This window comes from Cyprinus carpio, chromosome A7 (genome assembly GCF_018340385.1).
Source record: "Cyprinus carpio isolate SPL01 chromosome A7, ASM1834038v1, whole genome shotgun sequence".
Lineage (NCBI taxonomy): Eukaryota > Metazoa > Chordata > Actinopteri > Cypriniformes > Cyprinidae > Cyprinus > Cyprinus carpio.
This window is the reverse complement of record NC_056578.1, coordinates 14,465,669-14,490,586: the sequence shown is the minus strand read 5'-3', so window position 1 is coordinate 14,490,586 and position 24,918 is coordinate 14,465,669. Positions and strand designations below refer to the sequence as shown.

General features: G+C 39.6%; 2 protein-coding genes across 3 annotated transcripts; both read right to left on the bottom strand.

The window, feature by feature from the left end:
• Positions 1-169: 169 nt before the first annotated feature.
• Positions 170-4,886, bottom strand: LOC109104130. Of its 2 annotated transcripts, none has more exons than XR_006160429.1 (8): positions 4,771-4,886; positions 4,588-4,654; positions 4,338-4,458; positions 3,724-3,881; positions 3,181-3,401; positions 1,992-2,090; positions 1,748-1,860; positions 170-1,166 (listed from the first exon to the last, which is right to left on the bottom strand). XR_006160429.1 is itself a non-coding variant. In XM_042759829.1 (8 exons), the coding sequence occupies exons 2-8, from the start codon at positions 4,637-4,639 to the stop codon at positions 699-701; spliced, it is 1,296 nt and encodes a 431-aa protein (XP_042615763.1). In that variant the 5' UTR covers positions 4,640-4,654; positions 4,771-4,880; the 3' UTR covers positions 170-698. The 2 variants fall into 2 exon arrangements, 1 of the variants encoding a protein (XP_042615763.1); XM_042759829.1 differs by having other exon boundaries at positions 1,992-2,154; positions 4,771-4,880.
• A 1,932-nt stretch (positions 4,887-6,818) lies between these two features.
• LOC109104430 lies at positions 6,819-11,565 on the bottom strand. The gene is made up of 6 exons (XM_042761360.1): positions 11,550-11,565; positions 9,641-9,768; positions 9,349-9,432; positions 8,768-8,854; positions 8,508-8,610; positions 6,819-8,305 (listed from the first exon to the last, which is right to left on the bottom strand). The coding sequence occupies exons 1-6, from the start codon at positions 11,563-11,565 to the stop codon at positions 7,227-7,229; spliced, it is 1,497 nt and encodes a 498-aa protein (XP_042617294.1). The 3' UTR covers positions 6,819-7,226.
• Between the last annotated feature and the right edge of the window lie 13,353 nt (positions 11,566-24,918).

Here is a 24,918-nt window from a genome sequence, read left to right as displayed (position 1 = left end):
TGAACTGTAGGGGGGATCCCAAACAAACCACAAAGGGCAATAATAATAATGACTGCTAGATTCAGGTCAGTGACATTTGACCATTGATGTACACATGCATGAGGAACGTGCATGACGTGTCACTTTATTCCCTTACAGTAAAGGGAATACATGTTGAACTCAATCTAACCCGACCTAAACCACCCAGACTAAGATGGAGGATATATAATATTTAATATAAGAAATTTAAAATCACCCTTTCTATTTTCTAAAGGCATGTTATAGGTCTTCTTGTGAATGATTCATCCATATGTGCTTTCCTTCTTAAAAATAAAAATTATTTTGATTTAAAATGTCTTAACGGGATCTTCAGGTGAAAACGAAAACAACTCTCTGGTGATGTATGTTGGATTTCTTCAAACTCATGTTCATTCCAAACAACAACCGATAAACAGAATCAAGTCCTTGTCTTTACTTTTCAATAAGCATTTACACTCGGATCACAATACAGTCGAAAAGTCACTACTTCTATTCATTGCAACTTTAGCAATGACAATAGTTAGTGGGGGAAAGGGCAGAATCACACTATCACAAATTAACAGCACCAAAAAAACAGGTGTTAAAAATTATACCGAAAATCAAATCCATACCTCGAGTCTAAAAACATTGCATTCAACCGAAGTGTATTCAACCTTTTGAAAAAATAAACATCAGGAGTTTCAATGGGCTTGGATGTCTTCTATTGGTCTCAGTTTTCCCCATATGACATCTTCACACTGCTCTGGGTGTTCAGCTGATGTCTCGCCCTGTTGAGTATGTTTCACTCGCACTGAGCTCAGAGGGATGTCTGGAGTCTCCTCACACTGATTCTGCTGTGGACATGCCAGCTCTGCCTCTAGAATTGGATGTGATGATAACAGACGACTCTCGTCGTGTTGGACTTCTGCGCTCAACTCTTCAGACCCCACAGATTCCTCAGTGCAGTCTGGATTGTGCAGGATGGGGCTTGTGTAACAGCCTTTGCCCAGGCTTTGGGTGTTGTAGTAAGATGACTGCTTGTCCATGAGTGTGAAGTCAGAGAAGGATACAACAGAAACGTGGTCACCCTCAGAGTGCTCGTTATGTGGTGCCACGTTACTGGAGTCAATGAAAGTCTCATTCTGAAGTTCCAGGTCTCGAAGTAAAGCCTGAAAGCACACAATATGGTTTGTATTTTATATGTAAAACACCTAAGGTGGTCATTAAAAACTATACTTAGTTCATAGATGCACTGAATGCAGATAAAATGCTTTGTGACAGATTAAACAAACAATAAAATGCTTCTGCATTAGAAGGTATTGGAGAGCTCTTTAGAGTCACTGTTTTTATTGGTATTATGATGATTAAAATGCTGTGCAATATACAGCTAGTGAAGCTTCCTTTACTGTATATCATACAAAAGTAAAAGTACAATTTGATTGAATGACTGTTGTTCCAAGAGTGCTTATATGGACCCTAATCAGACTGTGATGACACATTTCTGAGTTAAATAACATTGTAAATCTCTATATACTTTAGTATATTAATAATAATGTATTAATTAAAATACATCTGTGTCACCCTGTGCCCCGGTGCAGGACCACTGCTATAGAGCTTTTATTGGGAACCATTTTCATCTTTTTAAATAAAAAATACTCCTTTTTTGTTGTTTAATTCAAATGTAAATTACTCAATATGAACTTATAAAAAAAAAACCACACTTGGAATCATGCTCATGTTAGTTCAATACCAAAGATCTGGGCAGCGGATGTTCAGATGAGGCAAACTTTCTCCAGAACAGAAAAAATACTACTAGGCCAAGAACGATGAGAACAGCACACACAGTTATGACGATGAGGCTTTCTGAAGAACACACAAACACACACATGCATGAGTGCCGGCAAACAATGCACAGATGTGCAAACAAATAAATGTGCCTTGATTCATTACACCACAAAATAAGTAAAAACGCTTTGTGTAGAAATGATACACACCGCGCTTTGCTGGTATGTAAACACACTGCGGGAGGCTCGGGGGAGAAGAGGTCAGTACACCCTCAGCTGTGAAGTTGGCCACAGCACAGTACACTTGCCCTGGTGTAAGAAAACCAAATTCCACCTTGAATGGGTTTTCATGCATCACTTTAGCAGTGTGTGCCTTTAAGAAAAAATAATAATAATAATAATAATAATAATAATAATAATAATAAAACAATGGAACTCTAATTTTTAATCTAAATGTAAATACTTATACTATAAATAAATAAATTAACAGACAGAGGTTAAAGGATTAGTTCACTTCTGAATTAAAATTTCCTCATAGGATTTTTTCACTTCTGTATTATTATTTCCTCACATGTCTTTCTTTCTTCAGGCGAAAAGAAATTGAGGTTTTTGAGGAAAACATTCTAGGGTTTTTCTCTGTATAGTGGACTTCAGTGGGGTTCACTGGGTGGAAGGTCCAAATTGTAGCTTCAAAGTGCATCTAGTGAAACGATCAGTCATTTTCTAAAAAAGAATAAAAATGATATACTTTTTAATCTCAAATGCCCGTCTTGTGTAGCTCTGCAATGCGGAAATTAGGGAAGGTCGAAATAAGTCCCATCTCATTTTCTCCTTCAACTTCAAAATCATCCTACATCACTACCAAAGTACGGACCCAGTGTTTACAAAGTGAACATGCAAAGAAGGTCAAATGTCCTTTACAAAAAACTGTAAAACAGCGATGTAGGACGATTTAGAACGATTTTGAAGTTGGAGAAGAAAATGAGTTGGGAGTTTTTCAACCTACCCTAACTTTCGTGAACTGGTATGCACGGAGCTAGACAAGACAAGCGTTTGAGGTTAAAAAGTATATAAATTGTAAAAAAATGTTTAGAAAATGACCAATTGTTTCACTAGATAAGACCCTTCTTCCTCGTCTGGGATGGTGTAGAGCCCTTTGAAGCTGCAATTTGGACCTTCCACCTATTTTTCTGTTTTTTTTTTTTGTTTATTTAGTTTTTTGTCCACCCATTTTCCTCAAAAACCTAAATTTCTTTTCGACTGAAGAAAGACAGACATAAACAACTTGGATGACATTGGGGTGAGTAAATTTTGAGGAAATTTTCATATAGAAGTGAACTGATCCTTTAAAGGGAAAAAAATGGGGTAAAGGGGTATAAAAATGAAAAGAGTTGTGCACCTGTCTGTCTGAGAGGTTCTGTTCGTTGTATAGAGTGACTGTGGCCCAGAGACTTTTAAACTCTGTTAGGGGACAGGAGCATCCCATCTCCTTCTCTTCCACATAATCATCATCTTCCAACGAACAGCTTATGGATGGAGCACAAGGAAAATTTACCCTCACCCAGAGACTCCCATTGGCCATGGAGATGGTTATGGAGGGCGAGGTGAATTTGGCAGCAGCTAGCAAAAAAAAAAAAAAAAAAAAAAAAGAAGAATTTTACTCATCACTTTTTCATAATAATAATACAATAATTATATACTTAAAATAATACAATAATATAGTCATAATCATAATAACATAATTCACAATTTAACAAATTCTTGTCCAATTATATTAATTTGTTATAAACAGATATAAGATGTTTTAAAACACATTCTTTCGTATTATGAGTGAATACATTTCTGGAGTTTAACCTAAACTTTTAAAGGTTTTTGCAATATTCTTTATTTTTGACCTTTATTTATCAAATATGTGAAACATGGTTTGAGGTTCAATACTGACAGTCAGTTATAGGGGTGCAGTTCAGAGTTTCATTCAGCCAGAGAAGTTCAGATGTCAGTCGGACGACGTTGTAGATGTGTATGTTTGGAAAGACACGTGACAGATCACAGCTTTGCCGAGAAATTTGGATGCAGTCTGAAACATTTTTCCATGACTTACTGCAACACAAACACACAATATCAAGAACACTTTATAAAAATGCCAAGTAAATTCTCTATGGCGATCATCTGGCAATTTATCAGCTGCAAAACTGTGCGAAACAAAGACATTTCCGACTTTCATTTTCTTAAAAAATGTGACAACTACTGGGCATGAAAAAAAAGAAAGCAAGTAAAGAGCAAATTGAACTTGAGCGCTTTTGAGTCATTTTCTTTTTCGAGTGTTATTCAGAGGAAACCAAAAGCGTGCCTGAAGTGATAACAACAGCGTATAAGCTCTGGGGCGATGAGACCGAATTGTTTCTCACTGTGGTTTACTGCTCAAATTCACCTCTCACCTCAGTCCTCTACTGCTTTCTGCTCCACACCCTTATTTCTCCTCTAAACATCTTACATATCATTCATAGTTACTCAAGTCTATCTAAACTCCTTCTTTTATGTGTAGATTACACTCACCTGTGTGTCTTGCTCAGTACAGTGTAAGTGGTCTTAGGGTTGGCATCAGGGCAATCCCATTCAAGACGGCATCCGAAATTGATCGTATGCACTCTGATGTCACAGACAGAGACTACAGATGCTGAACGAAACATATGAAAACAAGAACATGTTTGCACCTGTGCGTCAGAGACATGATCTGAAAACATACAATGCACCAGATGAAAGAGAGAAAAAAGCTAAAAACTCACACAGAAAAATGTACACTCACCTACATTCAACACCAACAGAAAGAAACATGAGTTTAGGAGAGTGACAGGCATCCCCACAACAGCATGCTATTTTATGAAAATAAATAAATAAATAGAAACAAACAGCTTATCCAAATGCCATAGCTGATAATATCTCTACAAAGCTGACTGACAAGAAAAATTATATTTATAATACACTTTACCTTGAACAAAATAATGGAGAGAATTTCTTTAGCTGTTACTTTCAGTGGGAGAACAGAAAAAGTGAGAAGAGGACAGCTGTCACAGCATATGCCACAAAACCACACTGGGACTGAACCCACCTAGAAACAAAACTGAAGCGAACAAAAGCTCTCTCTAGAGGAACTGGTATCAAAAATGTTTTATATAGTGTGTATGAATAATTATAGATTATAGCAATTTATAAATATATTAGAATTAAATAGAATTCTGAATTATTTTACAGCTACACTTACAGTAGAGATCAAAATTAGAGAACAATCTATAAATACTTGATTTTTTTCTGAAGTATTGTTAATCTTCACCGCTCAAAATTTGAAGGAATATATTAGTTGTAGTTATACCACTGTTAGACTAACATTTTGAAAAAATAACCAAGGGATTTCAACAAAAGCCTTTATTTTGTGGAACAGTAACCACTGTAGCACAGAAGAAGATACAACTAAAGTTTTGGAGGGTTACAGCTGTCAGAAATTAGTAGGAAGTGTAGAGACCCTGCTTTGAGTGACTTCAGCAAATCTGCGGCTGCAGGGAATCACTAGCTTCTCACACTGCGCTGATGTGATCTTGGTCCACTCTTCTTCCACAGTTCACTAACTGTAGTGAGTTTCTTACCCATAACTTTGTTGACAAGGATTTTCCAGAGATTTTCAGTCAGGTTTAGATCAGGACTCTGGGCCAGCCATTTCATTATCTCATTTTTCTTAGCTTTAAGGAACTGCTTTACTCGTTTTGCAGTGTGACGGGTCATTGTCTAGCATGAAAACTGCAGGCTAATTGGGAGATGCTTGCAGGGAAGGTACCGCATGTTGCTGAAGGAGGTTCTAATAAACATTTGCATTCACCCTGCAATGTAGCTTTATAAGTGGCCCAACTCCTGCCGCAGAAAACTTCCCCCAAACCATGACTCATCCTGTTCCATCTTTCACTGACTTCTTTACGCACTCAGGGTTCAGTCATTTCCATTTGATGCTGAACATTTTTCCAATCTGACCAGTGCTTGAAGTGGAAAAGAAGATTTCCAGTACTCCCATCACCCCACTTCAAGCACTGCATCTTACCCAAATAAATTAGCCTTGCTCTCATCACTTAAGTGAACTTCTGCTAATGAGCAGCTTGGTCACTGCAGTGCAAAGTGTATTTTCAGTCAACTGGCAAGCAACTCCAACTGCAGTGTTGAGCTGATTCCCAATTGAGAATCTCTGCATTATCCTGTATTCTCGTGCATTTGTCTTACGTAGACAACCAGCCTTTTTGGGGGACTTGAATGAATTAGGGTCATTGTAAAGCTGCAATATTCTAGAAATCAATGATTTGGAATGACCAACTTCTCTTGCAATGGCTGAAAGGGGCATCCCTTTGTTCTTCATCTGGACAACCTCGTGTCGCAGGTTTTCAGGCCCCTTACAGCGGCCCGCCATCATGCAATCTTAGTGAAAATTAGAGGAATGCTGCCAGTTAAATAGGGCTTGTCATATAATAAAGAAAATTAGCACCATGTGCCAGATTAACACCAATAACTTGGAGGTATCTGTAAGTGTTCTCGAATATTGATCAGAGTCCCCTGTTCAAAAGTTTGTGGCAAGATTTTTAAATGCATTTGAAAGGAAATCACTTATACTCACCTAAGCTGCAGTTATTTGTTCAATTTGCAATTATCAGTCAATATCAATATCACATTATCAATACGGAAAACATTTGTGCCATTTAATATTTTTTGTGGAAAACCTGATACATTCAGGATCGAAGTTAAAAATTATTTTCGGTGCCTTGTCAGTGTTGACTGTCAATTTTGTCAATTTGATTCAAATAATACTTTTATTCTTAACTGAAAAAAAAAAAATACATAAATAAATAAAAAGATCCCAAACTTCTGAACGGTTTTCCACACACACACACACACACACACACACACACACACACACATTTAAAAACATAGAATAAACATGAAAAACATTGCATACAGTAACATGTAATATGAAGGCTTGGTATCGGTTATACCATTAGACATGTATAATGTAAAATGTAGAGTTAGTATATTATAGATAATGTGACTCATATCTTCCATAAACACAACATAGCCTGTTAGTACTTTGTCCATGTCATTTAATGTCATTAATAAAATAACATTCTTTTTTCCCATTCTCAAAGCATTTTCATAAACTTTCAAATAATTGTAAAAAATAACAAAAATATTGACAACACGTCATTAGAAAGGCATTAAAACCTATGGGAGTGTTCAAGTTTAGAGGACTAGGACATGAGATCAGAATACTAAATGATCCACTTAGTCTAAACAATAATACATAGTGTTTTCTTTCTCTCCAGAATGACACATTTCAGCTTGATTTTAGTTTGAGTGCATTAAGCAGTAGCATCCGCATTAAAGGTAGCACCTCACTTATACAGGATGCATCTTTTATGTCTGTGTGCTAGGCAGAGCAATGTTTGGCTCTGTAGGCGAGGGTGGCAAAGCTTTGCACAGAAGCCTTTTCCTAGCCGCATCGCCATTCAAGTTCTTATAAGGGGTTTGTCGAGGTCCACGTTTGCAAATGGAGGGGAAACTCATCCCTGCTAGGCAGCAACCCGGACAGGCTATGACCTCATCCTGTTCCGGAGGCATAAGAGGGGTTGTGGCACCATTGGAGTTAATAACCCCCCATCCCAGAGATCGATTTATAGGGATGGTGCCGTTGTTGTTGTCTGTGTCTAGTAAAGGAGGTAATGAGGGCGGCTCAGTGGAGACTGGGTAGCTCCAGCCATTGGAGAAAGGTTTGGTTGAAGTAGCGACAACTCCATCTAGTGTATCAGGAGACTTGGTGCAGTCCATGGGATCCTCAATGCTTTCCTCTAACTTCCATCGGCTTGGAGACATCAACTCTAGATCTAATGGAAGACCAGAGTCATCAGCTACAGCTTCTTGACTGTTCATTTCAAAATTCTTCTCCTCGTCATCCTGCTTAGGGTCTGAACTTCTAATGTTGTCACCGGGTGTATCAAAAACCTCACTAATGTTAGGGAGATCAGCAATACTCTCATTGCTCTTAGTCAACACACTGTCCATTCCCATGTCCAACAAATTTCCATTGACTGGGTTTACATCTGTGTCCATAACACTTTGATTATTTTCACATTTCTCATTGTCAGCAGTACCACGTAGAGACTGGATGTCTTCTGGTGTGCAGGGCAGTGATTGGCTGCGTCTGTGGAAATGGAGAGGGCCTTGGTCACAGAAGACGGGGCTGCTGGGGTCAGGGGGCGGAGGGAGAGCAAAGGTGAGGGAAATGACAGACTTGCTGGGGGTGTCAAAGAGCTTGATGCGGCCGCCGTTGAGGTCTTGGCGCTGGGAGAAGGGGTTGATGCGCATCGGTGTGGTCTGAGTCAGGAAAGGGGACGGAGGGAGGAGCACATCGGACTTGCTGCGACAGAGACGCGGGTCAGCGGGAATGTTTAGTGAATGTTTTTGACTCAAAGGTGTTGTGTTTGAGGATGACTGGTCTGAAAACGAAGAGAAAAAACAAAACAAAACAAATTTAAGGCTTTTTTAATGCCATGCAAGCTTCTTTGGTCATTTTAAAAGTTGAAAACTATACCGGAACTATTTAAATTTAAAATAGAAACTAAAATATATTTAAAGGGATAGTTAAGAAAAAAAAAAATAAAATTGTGTCAATTTACTAAATGGTTTTTGCTGACTCACCCTGTGCATCAGGCTCCATACATTCACTCTTCTCTCGATCACTCACTATCTTCTCCAGCTCTGCTACCACCTCTGTGAATGAGGGCCGACTTTCTGGGATCATCTGGGAGAGAAAAAAAAACAGAATTTTTAAATGTAAACACTTTTCCCCACATTTTTGTTAAGTCATACTAATTGATTAGAATACTATATTTGTCTCTTGGCAGAGGAGGATGAATGTTTATGTATGATCTTTCATGACTGTAGATAAGATGTCTTACACTGCAGCAGATGACTGTGACTTTGAAGAAATGAGGTGGACAGTCTACAACCATTTGTCGAAAGGCCTCCACATCAAGACCAAAGTCCTGAAACACAATCACCACACAACATTAACTTTAGTCTTAAGAAAAAATGCTACAAAGCTGACACAAAGCTGTATGTTACTACTATGAAGACTACAAGCTGGACTGTAGAAATAAATCATCCTGATAATAAGTTTATTGTTTGGTTGTAAACAGTAATTAAACAATGATCTGTATTTAAAAGCATGACTTCATTGGCAGTGCTGTAATGTAAAAGAGTGAGTACATGAGATTACTACAGGCCTTATATTCATAGACCAGGTGGAAGGGTGAACCAAACAGATAGACCAATCAAACGCTTTCAGCAATTTTAAAATAATAGTACAGAAAAATATATAAAAAAAGATACTTGCTTTAAAATTTAAATGCATTTCTTTAAATACAAAAAAGTTCTAGTTCTAAAAGTATTCAAATGGTTTTGAAAAAAAGTTTTTTTTCTTCTAATCGCGCAAAAATATTTGAACTGCACTTAAGATACTGTAAGTTCAGTTTTTCACCTCGGTTCGTGGAAGAAAGTCAGGATCTGCCTGTATCCGGCCAATAATCTCACAGAGGATAATTCCATAGGCAAATACATCCACCTGTAAAAAAAAACAACATTCTCATTATATAAAACCCTATAAAGAATAAAGAACTTAATAGAACAATATTCTCAATCAATGGGAATAATGGCACCAACTTTGAATTTGAAATTGTTAAATGACAGTAATCTGATAAGTAATGTGGGTGAAATAGTCATTGAAAAGGACTCTGGCCTGTATCTGGGTAATGAATCATATAGTGTTCAACCTTTTCATTGTAGCATTCTCCTCTGAGCACCTCTGGAGCCATCCAGTAGGGGGAGCCGACAACAGCCAATTTCGGTTTCTCTGCCTCATCACTGAAAATAGCCAAAGGGAAAACAGGAAAACCATTTACTTAAAGTGAACCTACAAGTTCTATTAATCTTTTTACAATTACTCCTCATTTCCTAATTTAACACCCATAAACTCCTAGTCCATTAACCCACAGCCTGATTATGTGTACATGGGAGTATAAAAATAAAACGGAACAAGGTCTTGTAAGATCTTAATTTTAGCTGGCATACTCATACTCTGCTGAGAGACACTTCCTCAGTTTTATTTTGGGCTGGGACTGTACTGGGCATAAATAGACAGAGGGGAAGAATGGAGACAAGGAAAGAGAGAGCTAAATGGAGTAATGTACTCCAGTGTAAACACCATTTGGGGATGTGGGTTAGGCAGAGTGAGGGAATCTACCGCAGCAAACAGCTGAAATACTTTCTCCTTTTTAGGATAGCTTTCCAAAAAGCCCTCATTTAGCAGTCTGCTCCATCTTCTTCACATGTACAAATACCTGTGGTTTTACAACGCAAACATGAAGCATTTGCAAGCACACCAAAATATGCATTACATAACATTTACAGAAATAAAAACGATGAGAAAAATCAAGGCTTAGCTTAACTGTAAAACTACTCTCTCTCTCTCTCTCTCTCTCTCACACACACACATTCTTACAAAGCCATCATTAAAATAAACCAATGCAGGGTGGAAACAAGTCCCTAATGACGCTGACATCACATGTACTGTACACACTGGATTGTTCATAACGAAATACTAGCTTACTACTTGCTGTATACATATGCTGCTTTTTCACTGCATGGTATGACACGGCTCGCTTTTGGGGGTTTTCCACTGTGTAAAGTACCTGGTACCTTTTTCCAGAACCACCTCGGCTGAGGTTGTGCGCCGTACGGTTACCAAAATGTGACGTGTAAACCCTGCTGATCACTGATTGGCTGGAGAGAAGAGTCACAACTGGTGTCATTGACCTTGCGACACGAGACACTAGACCCGCTAGATTAAATCAGCACAGACAGCAAGGATTGAACGCAACTTTTTTTTGAAAAAAAAAAGAAAAAAAAAAAAAAAAGAAAAAAAAAAAAAATAAAAAAGGCTGTTTCATGGTCTGTTGAGGAAGGCCAGACATTCCTCCTCTTGTTGACAAAAAAGGAAAAACCGAGAGCTTGATGGGATGACACCGAATGTAAAAGTTTTGAAAAAGGCGGCATAACTATAATGACATGTCTGTAATCCCACCAACTCTAAAGTGGTACTAGACTGCAATGGAAACGCAAACTGAGCCGAACTGTACCGTGCTGTGGAAAAGCACCAATAGGTCCCTTTCAGTCACTTACTTCAATGTTGTGTCGAAGTTCCGACACTAGGGGTTGCACTTGGGAGCCCAGACAACTCTGACATTGAGAAAAGGCTAAGGAAACTGGTGAGCCAAATTTGAGCAAATTAAAAACAAAATGGAACAGCGTGGTTTCTCAAGAGAGAAATCGCAGGTAATTAGTAAGCTCAAGTCTTTGCAAAAAAAAAATAATAATAATTCCAACAAGTGCTGGATCACAACGGAAAGAGCGGCAGTGGAAGATTAGATTGGCCTTTCAACAATTTATGTTACAATATAGCCTAGCGTTTTCGACTCGTACATTACACGTCACATCCCGATGTCATGTGTCATTACGGGACCTTCACAGGTTGTGCCTGAACACAGAGATTCCAGGAAATCACTGGCAGTGTGAATGAACCAAAAATTTAACGATCCGGGAACAATTGCAGGGACACATTACCTGTGTATTTTCCGGAACCTCAGTGTGAAAGAGGCTTAGGAGATGCAGCACTGCATTCACTTCTTAATCTCCTCATCGTTGGATCTGAGTAATAAGTAGCACAAGCTTGCCCATACACCGATATATATAGTGAGAGTTTGGCATTTTATGCCTTTTATTTAGATAAGACAGTAGGTCGACAGGACGCAAAGTGGGTGAGAGAGGGGGGTAAGATCGGGAAAGGTCCGCGAGCCGGGACTTGAACTCTGGATGCCCGAAGCACAACGGGGCAACCTTTGGTAACCTACCTCAGGTGGTAACCTCTCTGCCATAACACGATACATTGGTTCCTCCCTTGACAGCGGTCCAGCGAAGGAATGAATGCGGGTTTCCCAGATGAAGAGAGCGATTGTGGTGCATTTGTGTCCAAGACACTGCAACCTGGAGGGGCTCCCGTCTAGAGCACAAGTTACCTTGTCTTTTGTGGTGAGACCTTATACTGCTTCTGGACAATCTGTGTCTGCTCTGCACGCCATGGCTGTACTGCAGGTATTCAGGCCAGGGTCTGTACAAGGGTGGTCCCAACCTGGAGCATGCAGGAACTGCATTCAGTGACCGACTATGCCCTCTGGGTCACGAAGATCACAGCGCAGGCTCTGGGGAAGGCGATGTCCACATCAGTGGTCCAGGAGTATCACCCATGGCTCAATCTGGCAGAGATGCGAGATGCTGAGAAAATGAACTCAACGCTCTCTTTGCCAACACTATTGAAGAATTTTTGCTGCAATTCTCCACAGTTAAAAACTGAGACTATTAAACCCTTGGTGCCTCGGTGTGGGTCAGGTTCTACCCTTGAAAACCTGAAGCAGCAGCCTCCGTCTGTTTGTTGCCAGGGTTGCCCCCCTGCAAGGACTGCTGAGGCCCCGCAACAGCCTGAGCCGACAGTCAAGTTTGAGCAGTGGCCAGTGACTCGCAGGGAGGGGACACCGCCAGCCTGTCCTCAGGATGCTAAGAACCCACAAAGGGCTTCGTAGGGAACCTGAGATGGGCAACCAACGTGGGAGGAAAGAATGACCAGAATAGCACTTTACAAGCTAAATGGAGGTAAATGGCATTCTCAGCCGGGCTTTGGGACTGTGAATATGAGACCATTTCAGAAAGGGCTTCATACCAAGGTCCTAAAATGGGCATGGCACCGAGGCACACACCTTGCCTACCATGCCTTACTGTGGAGCCAGCAAAGACTCAGGTCTCTGCATGCCCCTCGCATTCCAGATGACCTCAATCGTGTAGCAGTCTCCCTCTCACTACAGGTCACACTAGGCCCAGGCCTACTCGAACATGAGTTTCCCCCAGTGAGCCTCATTGCATGGACGCTGTGCAAAGTCAGGGAGGACATGGAACAGCTCGTTTGTGCCACATCATTGGCCCAACAAGAATTGGTTCTCAGAACTTGCACTGTTGGCATCAGCTCCTCCCTGGTGGATTCCCCTGTGGAGGGACCTTCTTTCCCAGGGGAAGAGCACAATCTGTCACCAGCAATCAGATCTCGGTAACCTCCATGTTTGGTCCCTAGATGCGACCAGGAGGAACTCTGAGGTGGTGAATATCATTACACAGGCTAGGGCCCCCTCTACAAGGCAGCTGTATGACCTGAAATTCCACATTTTCATGAATTGGTGTTCTTATGGGAAGGATCTTCGGAGATGTGGCATCAGATCTGTGCTAGCCTTCCTCAAAGAGTGCGTGGACAGGTGCCTGTCTGCATCTACACTCAAGGTGTACGTGGCCACTATTGCAGCGAACCACGACACCGTAGACTGCAGATCAGTGGGGAAGATCTGATTATCAGATTCCTAGGAGGCACCCGGAGGTTGAATCCTCAAAGGCTGCACCTCATCCCCTCTTGGGATCTCTCCATGGTCCTTCAGGCCTTACAAAGAGTTCCCGTTTGAGCCCCATCAGTCAGCTGAACTTCATGCCCTCTCTATGAAGATGGTCTACCTGACTGTGCTTACTTTTTACCAAGTGGGTGGGGGGATCTCCAAACCCTCTCTGTTAACGGATCATGCCTAGCATTCAGGCTGGCAGACTCTCATGTTGTCCTGAGATCCCGGCCTGGATGTGTGCCCTAGGTTTCTAACACTCCTTTTAGAGGTCAGGTGGTAACATTGCAAGCTATATCCCCACAGGAAGGGGCCCCTGACCCTTCTCTGTTGTGAACGGTGTGAGCCCTACACATCCATTTGGAAAACACACAGTGTTTCAGACTGTCTGAACAGCTCTTTGTCTGATTCAGTCTCCAAACAAAGGATATCCCAACTGGATTGTGGATGAGTTCCTTACGGCCAATCAGGCCAGAGGCCTACCATGCCCAGTAGGAGTAAGGGCACACTCAACCAGGGGCTTTGCTGCTTTGTCAGCTTCAGCAAATAGTGCCTTATTAGCAGACATTTGTAGAGCTGCAGGTTGGGCTACACATAATACATTTGCCAGATTCTACATTCTGCGAATGGAACCAGTTTCATCCAGAGTTTTGAGCACTAGATCTTGAGCTCAGGTGGCTGGTAGGGTGTAGAGCTTGCATTTAGCTGCTGGTTTTCTCTGAGATGAGTCCATTTCAGTTCCTTCTTATGAACCCTGGACTACGAGTCCTTATGCCACAATTCTGGAACTGCTTCTGATTGGGCTGAGATGCTTCTCGACTCCCCAGAACAAAACGAGTGAGCAAATGCCACGGTGGCCTATTTATACACGGATGTTTGCATGCCAATTTTATTGGCTTTTTCTCAATGATGTCACCTCAATGAGGTGTCTGATCTCCCAAGTGAAACCCCTAGTCTTGGAACTTCGACAATGTCTCTGTTCCCTCAATCAAGGAACGAGGGTTACCATCCATAACAGAGACGTTTTTAAATTAGTAAGCAAAACAGCAGGCATTATCCTATGATAAACCAAAAACCAAAGTTTTTTTTTTTTTTTTAAGATAATGTAATCTTGTTAAAAATAATTTCATAAAATTGGTATCAAAAAAAGTATCGTTCAGCAACCAGTATCGAAGTCAAGGTATCCGTATCAGTATCAAAAATACAGTATCAGTATTGAATGATACCCAGCCCTACTGATGAATCCCCTTTCCGATTGTTTGGGGCATCTGGAAAAAAGCTTGTCCGGAGAAAAGGTGAACGCTACCATCATTCATGTGTCATGCCAACAGTAAAGCATCCTGAAACCATTCATGTGTGGGGTGTCTTCTCAGCCAAGGGAGTGGGCTCAATCACAATTTTGCCTAAGAACACAGCAATGAATAAGGAATGGTACAAAAACATTCTCCGAGAACAAATTCTCCCGACCATCCAAGAACAGTTTGGTGATGAACAATGCCTTTTCCAGCATGATGGAGCACCTTGCCATAAGGCCAAAGTGATAATTGGCTCGGGAACAAAACACTGAAATTTTGGGTCCATGGCCAGGGAACTCCCCAGACCTTAATCCCATTGAGAACTTGTGGTCAATCCTCAAGAGACGGGTGGACAAACAAAAACTCACAAATTCTGACAAACTCCAAGCATTGATTATGCAAGAATGGGCTGCCATCAGCCAGGATGTGGCCCAGAAGTTTATTGACAGTATGCCAGCGTGAACTGCAGAGGTCTTGAAAAAGAAGGTTCAACACTGCAAATACGGAGTCTTTGAATAAACTTATTGTAAGTCAATAAAAGCCTTTGACACATACAATTCTTGTAATTCTACTTCAGTATACATTAGTAACATCTGACAAAAAGATATAAAGACACTGAAGCAGCAGACTTCAACAATAACAATTAATATTAGTGTATTTCTGAGACAATAAATACATCCTTGGGGAGCAGAAGAGACTTTCAAAAACATTAGGAAATCTTACAGACTCCAAACTTTGTGTACTGTCTAACATACTATACATAGTAAATAAAAAAAAAAAAAAAACACCATACTGTTGCAAAATATAAGAGTAGCATGCTCTTCTGAACATTGCATTGATCTCCTCAGTGAGAGAATGTGAAAGTGAAAGTGACGAGTGAAAAAGTGAAAGTGACGTGACATTCAGCCAAGTATGGTGACCCATACTCAGAATTCGTGCTCTGCATTTAACCCATCCGAAGTGCACAAACACAGAGCAGTGAACACACACACACACTGTGAACACACACCCGGAGCAGTGGGCAGCCATTTTATGCTGCGGCGCCCGGGGAGCAGTTGGGGGTTCGATGCCTTGCTCAAGGGCACCTAAGTCATGGTATTGAAGGTTGGAGAGAGAACTGTACATGCACTCCCCCCCACCCACAATTCCTGCTGGCCCGAGACTCAAACTCACAACCCTTCGATTGGGAAGTCCGACTCTCTACCATTAGGCCACGACTTCCCACACAAGTCATGAGAATGGCAAAGATAGAACAAAAAACAGCACTCTGATGGCACTCACGATCACACATGCTGTTTGGGTGGTACCACTTAGCTACCCTATTATGTAACATTTGTGCTCAGACAGCATATAAAAGGAAGACTTAAACAGAGACTTATAAGCCTCTGCTTTTATACATAAGTTTATACAAAGGCCCTATGCTGAGGAAAGAATTACAAAAGCCAGCAAATCACTTTAATATGTCCCAGCAGGAGTGCTTCACTAAAAGGAATGTTAATCCACAGGATATATGGATTAAACTGTTACATACAGTAATCTGCGCTGCCTGAATAGTTTCCACTCAAATATAAAAGCACTGGAATATCATTAACAGCGTATCCATTACTTAAAGGTTGCAATGTGTTTTTTTTTGTTTTTTTTATAAATGTTGCACTGGCCCAATGTTTTTTTTTTTTTTTTTTTTCTCACTTGAATCACAACCATGGCAGCTCCATAAGGTAAACCAGCTCCCAGGTACATAATAAATCACGTCTTAATGGTACACAAATTATAAAATTTCCCAATGTACTTTAAAATATGCTTTGCATGCACCCCTCATATTTTGTTATACCCTCCAAGTGATATGCTGGTAAGAGTCAATTTACCTCCTTCCCTTCATTCCATATTTCCTTAGTAAAAGGTCAACTCACAATTACAGTATCACAGATCTTCTTGCCAGGAGTGTAACTTTTTGGTCTACACTTAAAACCTCCAACCGCCCTCATACTGGGAAATCCTGTAATATCAGGGAGAGATTTCTTGCAAAAAAATAATGTACAATATTTATACCAATCTATGCCCTTGTGAACTGTTATTTTATTTGGCTTCAACATATGGGTCCAATTCACTTTATAGGTTTGGGGGTGAGAACAGATTATTTTTTATTTTTTTTATGTTTTTGAACAAAAAAAGTTTATATGCTTACCAAGGGCTACAATTAGTTCAAGTAAATATTGGTTTTTTACTTGGTAAAAACCACTATATCATTATAAAAAATTATTATTCATAAAAATAACTGTAGGAATATATTTTTTTTTTAAATGCAATTATTTCTGTGATGGCAAAGCTGAATTTCAGCAGCCAATAGTTCAAGTCTTCGGTGTCAACATGGATCCTATTGTCTACTCCCAAATTATCAATGCTTGAAAACAGTTGTGCTACTTAATATACTGTGGAAGCCATGATAGGAATTTAACAGCTTCTATCGTATTCATTACTGTGATGTATAATTATTTTTATATATGAAGAAATGTGTTTTTTGTACTTAGTGTTTATCATGGGTTGTGAGTTTAAGACACCTTATGTGTTCGGACTGTCTATGTTATGTGACACCTAAAGTTTTGGTTTAGGTGTATTTTTATTTTCCTTCAATATTATGACAGGGCATTTACCTTCAACTTCAACGCCATGCAGTTGTGAGACGAAAAGCTTTTTTTTGGTTTTTAGGAGGAGCAACAGTGTGATTTTTCCCCATTGTTTTTCTAGCCAAGTGTCTAAATTAACTGCATGTGCCTGCAGTGCATCAGTACATGCTTCACATTATGTGAGAACAGATATTTGGGCCATTAGGGGTAAATGTCAACATCTAACTCTAAGGCATATCTATTACACGTGTGGCCTCCATGTTACAACATGTACATGGAAGCCACAAACCGGGGACATGGACTGGGCTGGATGTGTAGATGGCTGCAACTAAGCTAAAGATGTGCCTGAATACATCACATGATCTTAATCGTTTACTCTAGGGTATAGATACGGAGTGCTTGTATGAAAAAAAGGAAGCTCATCAATCAGTCCTTGACTCGCGATCCTCTCTTTCTCTGGAAGCATGCAGTATATCTAAAATTTATATCTTGAAGGTTTGACGATGCAATTTACTGACCATACAGGATCAGGATATTTTCTCTGCCAGGCCAAAAAGGGTCCACCACCACGACACTGCAGTTCCATATCTACCAGCGTACCAGACAGTTCTACAGAACAAAAAAAACACATTTGTAGCCCTTACTGTGTATTTGCGCTTACTATTATCAAAAGGCACCTCCAGTGTGTGTACCTTTTGACCCGTAAGGTCTCTGTGCAAATATGTCCTTGCTGTGGGCGGTAATTGCAGTCCCTTCTGCACATATCAAGACTGAGGTTAATTCTCACGAGACCCTGAAAGGAAACACATCACTGTTCAACAGCTGCTCCAGAGTTCCCGCCCATTAATGTACTACAAACAACATACAGATGTCAAATATTAAGGACATCGTTCTAAACAACCACCTGATGTTAAAGTATGAAATAATGCATACATGTTATACCTCAAGTCAACCAATGGAAAAGTCTTTTTTTTTTAATCGTCTCTACCATGAAATCTAATATAGAAGGGAATATTTAGTGTAACCCCTTACAGCAAGGCTGTTCCAAAGGGTCAATGGTCAAGTCCAGTCACCTTTATTTATATAGCGCTTTAAACATAAAAAGATTGCGTTCAGCAAGCCAAGTTAGAAACCTTACTTTAGGGAACACCGTGTGTCAATAAGGCAACATGACAGTTAACGGCCAGTTCATAATTGAACACTTAGCTGCAATTGATGACATCACTGAATTCAGTTTAAAATCCTATCGTGCAATAATTGCACTGCACAGTCAACGATAGCACTGAATCTGAAAAAGGCCCAAAAACTAAGCAAAAAACAGAGGCGGCAGCCGGCTAAGGAACCAAAGATCCATTGGGATGACAGAATGGAGAAAAAAACCATGAAAGGAAAAAAAACTCAGGCTCAGTCGGCGGTGCCAGATTCTCGCTCTGACCAGACGTCAGCGTCAACTACAAGATATCTTCCTTTAACCAAATTCTAAGGCCAGCATCACAACGTATCCATTGCCAGAAAACGGCAATCCACAGCCCTAATGCAGAGCATTCAGTCTGTGATTTGGGGAAAAATATCCAACTTGCGTTGTGTTTTTTTTATTACGATTTGATTTGCACCCTGGATTTCAGATGGACTGTGGCTGCTGAATTTTCAAGAAGAATTCAGCTTGCCAAAGGAATAAATCTATATGTGTAATTAATGAGAATATTTTAAATCTGGAAAAACTTTTTATTCAAATAATTCCAAATTATTTACTGTTTTAATGTACTTTTTGATCAAAAAATGCAGGCATACAGCAAACATCAACTTTCAAACACACAACAAAAAAATTGTACTACAATCTTTTGAACAGTAGTGTATACCATTTAATCTTGAACAATTGTTTTTTGTTGTATTAGCACTCACTTACTTACCTCTGTTAGAGCATGAAGGATGTCCTTCATGTCCAACAAACTCCCACCAAACCTAAGGGCACACACACATGAGAAAACAAGGGAAAAGGTGTTGGAAAAAGAACAAAACAAAAAAAAAAAAAAAACAAAAAAAAAAAAAACAAGGAGACGGTGCTAACAAGTTCCTGTCAAAGAGTGGGACCCCTCTCAAGAAGGTGATGCTGGAAAAGCTGTATTTTGAAGGCAATCTTAAGCATGCATGGAAAACAACTCTTGCTCTCGCTTTCACACATCTGCGTGCACGCAAAACCACACACAGCGCTAAATTCAAACCCCACTGAGGACCACAAAGCTGGGAAACTGGGGTCGGTTAAGACAGAAAACAACGACCATAGGACTTCTGGCACTGGCACATATAACCTACTACATCACCTGTTTTCATGTGGGGCATTTGTTATAAGTATAAATCTATTTGGATTTTTAGGGTTAATAAGGTGTTGCCCCTTCCTCTCCTTCCAAGTCTTCCAATTACATATTTGAATCTATATATAAACAGTCGCTGCAGCTAGTGAAGGCAAGACAAAAGCCACCATTCTGTTTGACATTCCAATATTCATGGTTCTAATAAAACGACCCGTGTTTATTGCCCAACAGCGCAGACTTTTGTCCTCTAGGTAAGCTGGACCTTCAAAACAAAAACACCAAAACACAACTTCTTTCCGTTCTAGAGGCAAGAATGGCGATAGAAAAACTTCTAAATGTGAAGTTTAGAAATAAATTAATCAACTTATTCAAAATGAACAAAACTTTTTTGGAAATTCATAAACATGGATTAAAAGAAATATGAGAATTTAAAAGAGATATGGAATTATGGAAGGTTTGTTTTAATATTTGTTTTTATATAAACAAAATGCTGAAAATTTATAGACCGTAATACAGTTTTTTCAATACTCTTTGATGAACAAAAAAATTCAAAAGAACAGCATTTATTTGAAATGGATCTTTTTTTTTTTGTAACGATGCAAAAGTATTTACTTTCACTTTTGATCAGTTTACTACATCTTTGCTGAATAAAATTAATTTCTTTAAAAAAATAAAAAAATAAAAAAATAAACAAAAAAACAAAAAAAAAAAAAAAAAAAGGTTACTCTGCATTTACTCTGAAATTCCATAAAGTGTTCCTTCCCGATGAATCAGAGGAACTACATTGAATGCTAACACTATTGTTGCTGTTAGCTAGATAAAAAAAAAAAAAAAAAACACCTTAAATAAATTAAAATCCAGTGAAACAACACTCTCACAATTAATAGATAGTATAATATATATGTTGTATATAATATAATTTCTAGGGACACCCAATAAAAATCCACATATAATCATGCTTTAATGTTTATTTGTTTTCGGCAACATCACCACTGCAAACATTATGGTTAATATTAAGTGTTGACGAGCTGTGTTATAGATGTGTGCACGGCAAGACAGGATGTATGCTTTGGGATGTCTGAGGCGGGTCATCAGCGGTACCTCCTCTTCAGCATGCTGGGTTCTGGTTATGGGCCGGTGTTCATCTTCAGACGCCCATTCACCCGTCCTCGCGGGTACGATTGCTGCACCTTCAAAGAAGGAGAGAGAAAAATACTTACCAAGCAGACAGACACTTTAGAGGTTCATTCATGTCTCAAATAGCCTGGACAGAGATCTCTGGCCCTTTTCTCCCTCCCTCAGACTCACACACACACCCCCCTTCTGATTCATCCCAGACTTCAAAGTCCCTGGCCGGGCAGGAGACCTATATCGTGTATTATTATCTACACCGCCCATGCTGATACACATTGGTGGAGTCTACTATTGAAAATATGGAATTTCCCAATTTAGAAACAAAAATTGTCGAAGTTTACATTTTTCAAAAACAAAGTTAGCTTCTGTTTAAATGTTTCAAAAATTCGATTTAGATTGGATTCAACTTTAATAAGGCATTGCACATGTAAGGCATAAGGCAAATCAAAAAATGCAGTTATGAATCAACCAGAAGTGCAAATGAGTGAAAAGTACAGGATAATTACAGTGTCTACAATGTTACAAATGGGCACAATAAATATTATACAGATAAGGCAGTACTACTTGGATATAATTTATAGATTTTTAAAGACTATGTCAGCCATGATATAAGCAGATAGGTGTACTATGAACATACTATACAGCTGGATATGTGTAACAAGTGTACAGTATGTACACTGGCAAGCAGCAAACTAAGGAACATTTGGCACTAAGGGCATTTTTCTCTTCGCGCTAGTTCACTAATCACGTTAACGCCAGACGTCCTTACTTTATCCACCTGAACGGCTTCCGCGATATGACGGATAACGGCGAAAGTGAGAGAAAAAGTGTTTATTACGCTTGGAAATATGGCTATTTTCTCTTACAAAAACACACATCACAGCATAAGAGGGCCTTTTATCCCACTCACCATGTAGTGCCGCAGGAGGCACCTTTTAGGAGGTGCGGACGCGCTTTTATTTGATGACTTGCGGGAATGTTCAACTGCAATACCAACTGACCTGCAAAATGATAGATTTCTGGAATAGCTTGCGGACAATTTTGTATAATAACTCCTACTGGATCTGTACTTCAAAATCTTGACCCTATTCACTGCCATTATAATCCGAGGGGTGAGTAAAAACACAGTCTCAATTCTCACTTTGGGTGAAACTAACCCCTTAAGATTTCCAAATTATTTTCACTTCACTAATCAACTATAGGCAATCTCTAGGCACTGACTATGTGGAACGCCTTTTGTACAAAAAAACAGGTCAAGAAAAATTCAACATTATGTAACATCAGTAGATGCTTATGGTGTCCGTGGATCATCGCTTTCATTTGTTTGAGTGGTTCTTCAGAGTACATCTCACAGGAAGTTTGAACACACTATAATATTTTGGTTCTTAGCAACTACAAAAAAAACATAAAAAATTTGCTGCTACGTGACTAACTTTAATGTTGTCTAGAACATGTTCCCATTGATGAAGAGATATTTTCCCCACACAATGCACAAAATTAAATAAACCAGATGTACACCCTCCCTAAAGGACTCTTAAACGATGTGCATCAAAGCCTTCAAGAGTATTCTTTCATCTTTATTGTCATATCTTTGTATAGACCATCTAATTCAAGGCAAAAAGCTAGAAACCAATAGCATGATTGAGAGACACGACAAACTCTGTGCTAGTGTTGTTCATTGGCTTGACTCTTGGCCTGCAGCACCAACAGCTGGTGCAAGCATAAGATATCATGATAAACAATGAGAAACGATATCTGTTGTGAGATTCATGATAGATCAATATCAGGAAATCTTTAAAAATTCCATAAATTGTATATCTGATAGATAACTCTCCCCTGACAGCCAGGAGTGACGGTGGAGGTAGTACGTTTGTTCACACATTGGGGATGGTGTGTGAAGTCTGGCTTTTCGCAAAGGGTAAACTAGTGCTTGAGGTGGCAGCACATGCGAAGGGATTATACAGAAGGGACACCCATAACACACATCATACTGATATTTCCCCAGTATCCGCTGTGTGAATCAAATAATATAGGTGCAGTGAGTGTGGATTGTACTTTAGAAGAAAGCTGAGAAAAAAAAAAGTCTTGTTGTCTTCTGAGAACAATAGGTATCGTCAGGCTTGGTACTACATCTGGTGTGCTTTCATATTTTATAGGTGTCGATTCATGGCAAACCCATACTAAAAACTTCCTAATTGTTGATCATTTTTAACAGAACTTAAATGGAAAGCGGTAGATCAAACACTCTTCACAGTGTTGAAGGGTTAAAGTGGCTGAAATTCAATTCACCAAGCAATTATGCAGCACATATACAGAACATGGGTTAAAGGAATGCTGCATCCCAAAAAGACACGTGTAATGACAAACGTGTAACGTCACACGGAGGCACAACTAAGACTCACTTTTTTTGCCACATGCAGGCGTACAGGCACAGACGGTAAAGCTCACTTTGTCTAGATTTTTGTTGTTTCACTTGGGTATCAAGTACCTGGTACTGTTTTTTAGTACCACTCCTCGGATTGAGGGGTTCCGTGTAAACCGGTTACCCGTTACCAATATGTGACAATGTTGAAACTACTGCGATCACGGAGTGGTGCGCGGAGAATTGTCACCTACCTGCATCACTGAACTGATGACCCAACACAAAAAGAAGCCGCTCGGATTTCACTCCCGGCTGACAGGCCAGCCAAACGAATCCAACGCAACTACGTTTTAATGAAACCGCACACTTTTTAACAACATAAAAGTTTTGGTAAGAAAACAGGTTTATATTAGCCTGTTCAATATTTCTGTTGTCCAGACAAAAGGAAATTAATATTATGGCAGAGGTAGCCTTGCGGTCCATTCAGACTACATAAACCAAGCTCTCGCAAAGGTTTTAATCTGCACTCTTAAATCCTATTCACGACATTGTCTAATAACCAAATATTTTTACTACATTAAGACAATGGCTGTGCTGTGCTGATTTTCGGCTATACTTGCGTGTCAACAAACTCTCGCAGATAAAGAAACAGCAGGTATATTTTTTTAACTGAAAAGTGCTACCCTCTCTGACACTGCGATGAACAGAGCGCAGATGCAGAGGAGACTGTGGTGCTGGGCCAAGTACCAGGAGAGTCTCAGAGACTAAATAAGGTTTTGTCCATGAAAGTCGCTAGTACGCTTTTTGGGGGGGGATTCCCCACTAAAGAGGATGTCTGAAAACGTTCACTAAATCTAGCAGATAAAAGAACTTTGCTAAGTTGGACCACTGAATGAAACGTTTTTTTTTTTTTAGGGTAGCGGCCAATAGAGAGCCAAGCGCCTTCTCCGCGCTATCATGAACAATCCGCCCCACTCTAAAGGTTACTAAAGCTACCCAGATGGAAACGCAACCTGAGCCGATACCGAGGTTGTACACGCATTTGGAAAGAAACCTCATCGTTTCGCCCAGGCTTGAAGAAATCTGCACTACATGCTTATTCATCGTGGTACCTCTGCGATGGAATGGGTGCCGTCACTAGGGGAGGAGTGTAAACCGCTGATAAAAATATTTCCAATAAAATCCACAAATGATTACATATCTCCAGTCTATCAGTTAAGTCATTCAGCGAAAGGCTGCCTTTGAAAGTAAAATCATCAAGCGCGTTTTAACTTTATACCATCTCTTCTGGCCAAAATACAAGTCCATAATCCATACTCCAATGTAAAAGTCCATCCCCCTGTTGTTCTCTCACATCAAAATCCATCAACATGTTTAGAATTGTTGTAAGGCTGTTTTTCGCTTACAAATGGTGCTTTTGATCTGTGCATATTTTCTCCTGATTCAGACGTGATGACATTTCACCAGAGAAGCAGCAATAGTATGTATAGAGGACTTCTTGAGGACATTAGCTGGAAGTAATGGTAAAAAGAAGCTAAAATGTCTTGATGGATTTGTTTCTTACAAAAGTTTCAGTTTTTTGCTTCTAAAGTGATTAATTGATGGACTGGAGCAAACTAGTTTACCTGAGGATTACTGTGTGATATTTTTTTCAGACTCTCATTCTGATGGCACCTATTCACTGCAGAGCATTGATGAGATAAAGTGATGTAATGCTAAATTTCTCAAAATCTGCTCAGATGGAAGAAAAAAAAAATTAACGGGTGAGTAAATTTCAGTAAAATTTCATTTTGGGTAAAACCATTCTTTTTAATATGACCAAAACATGCAAAGATGG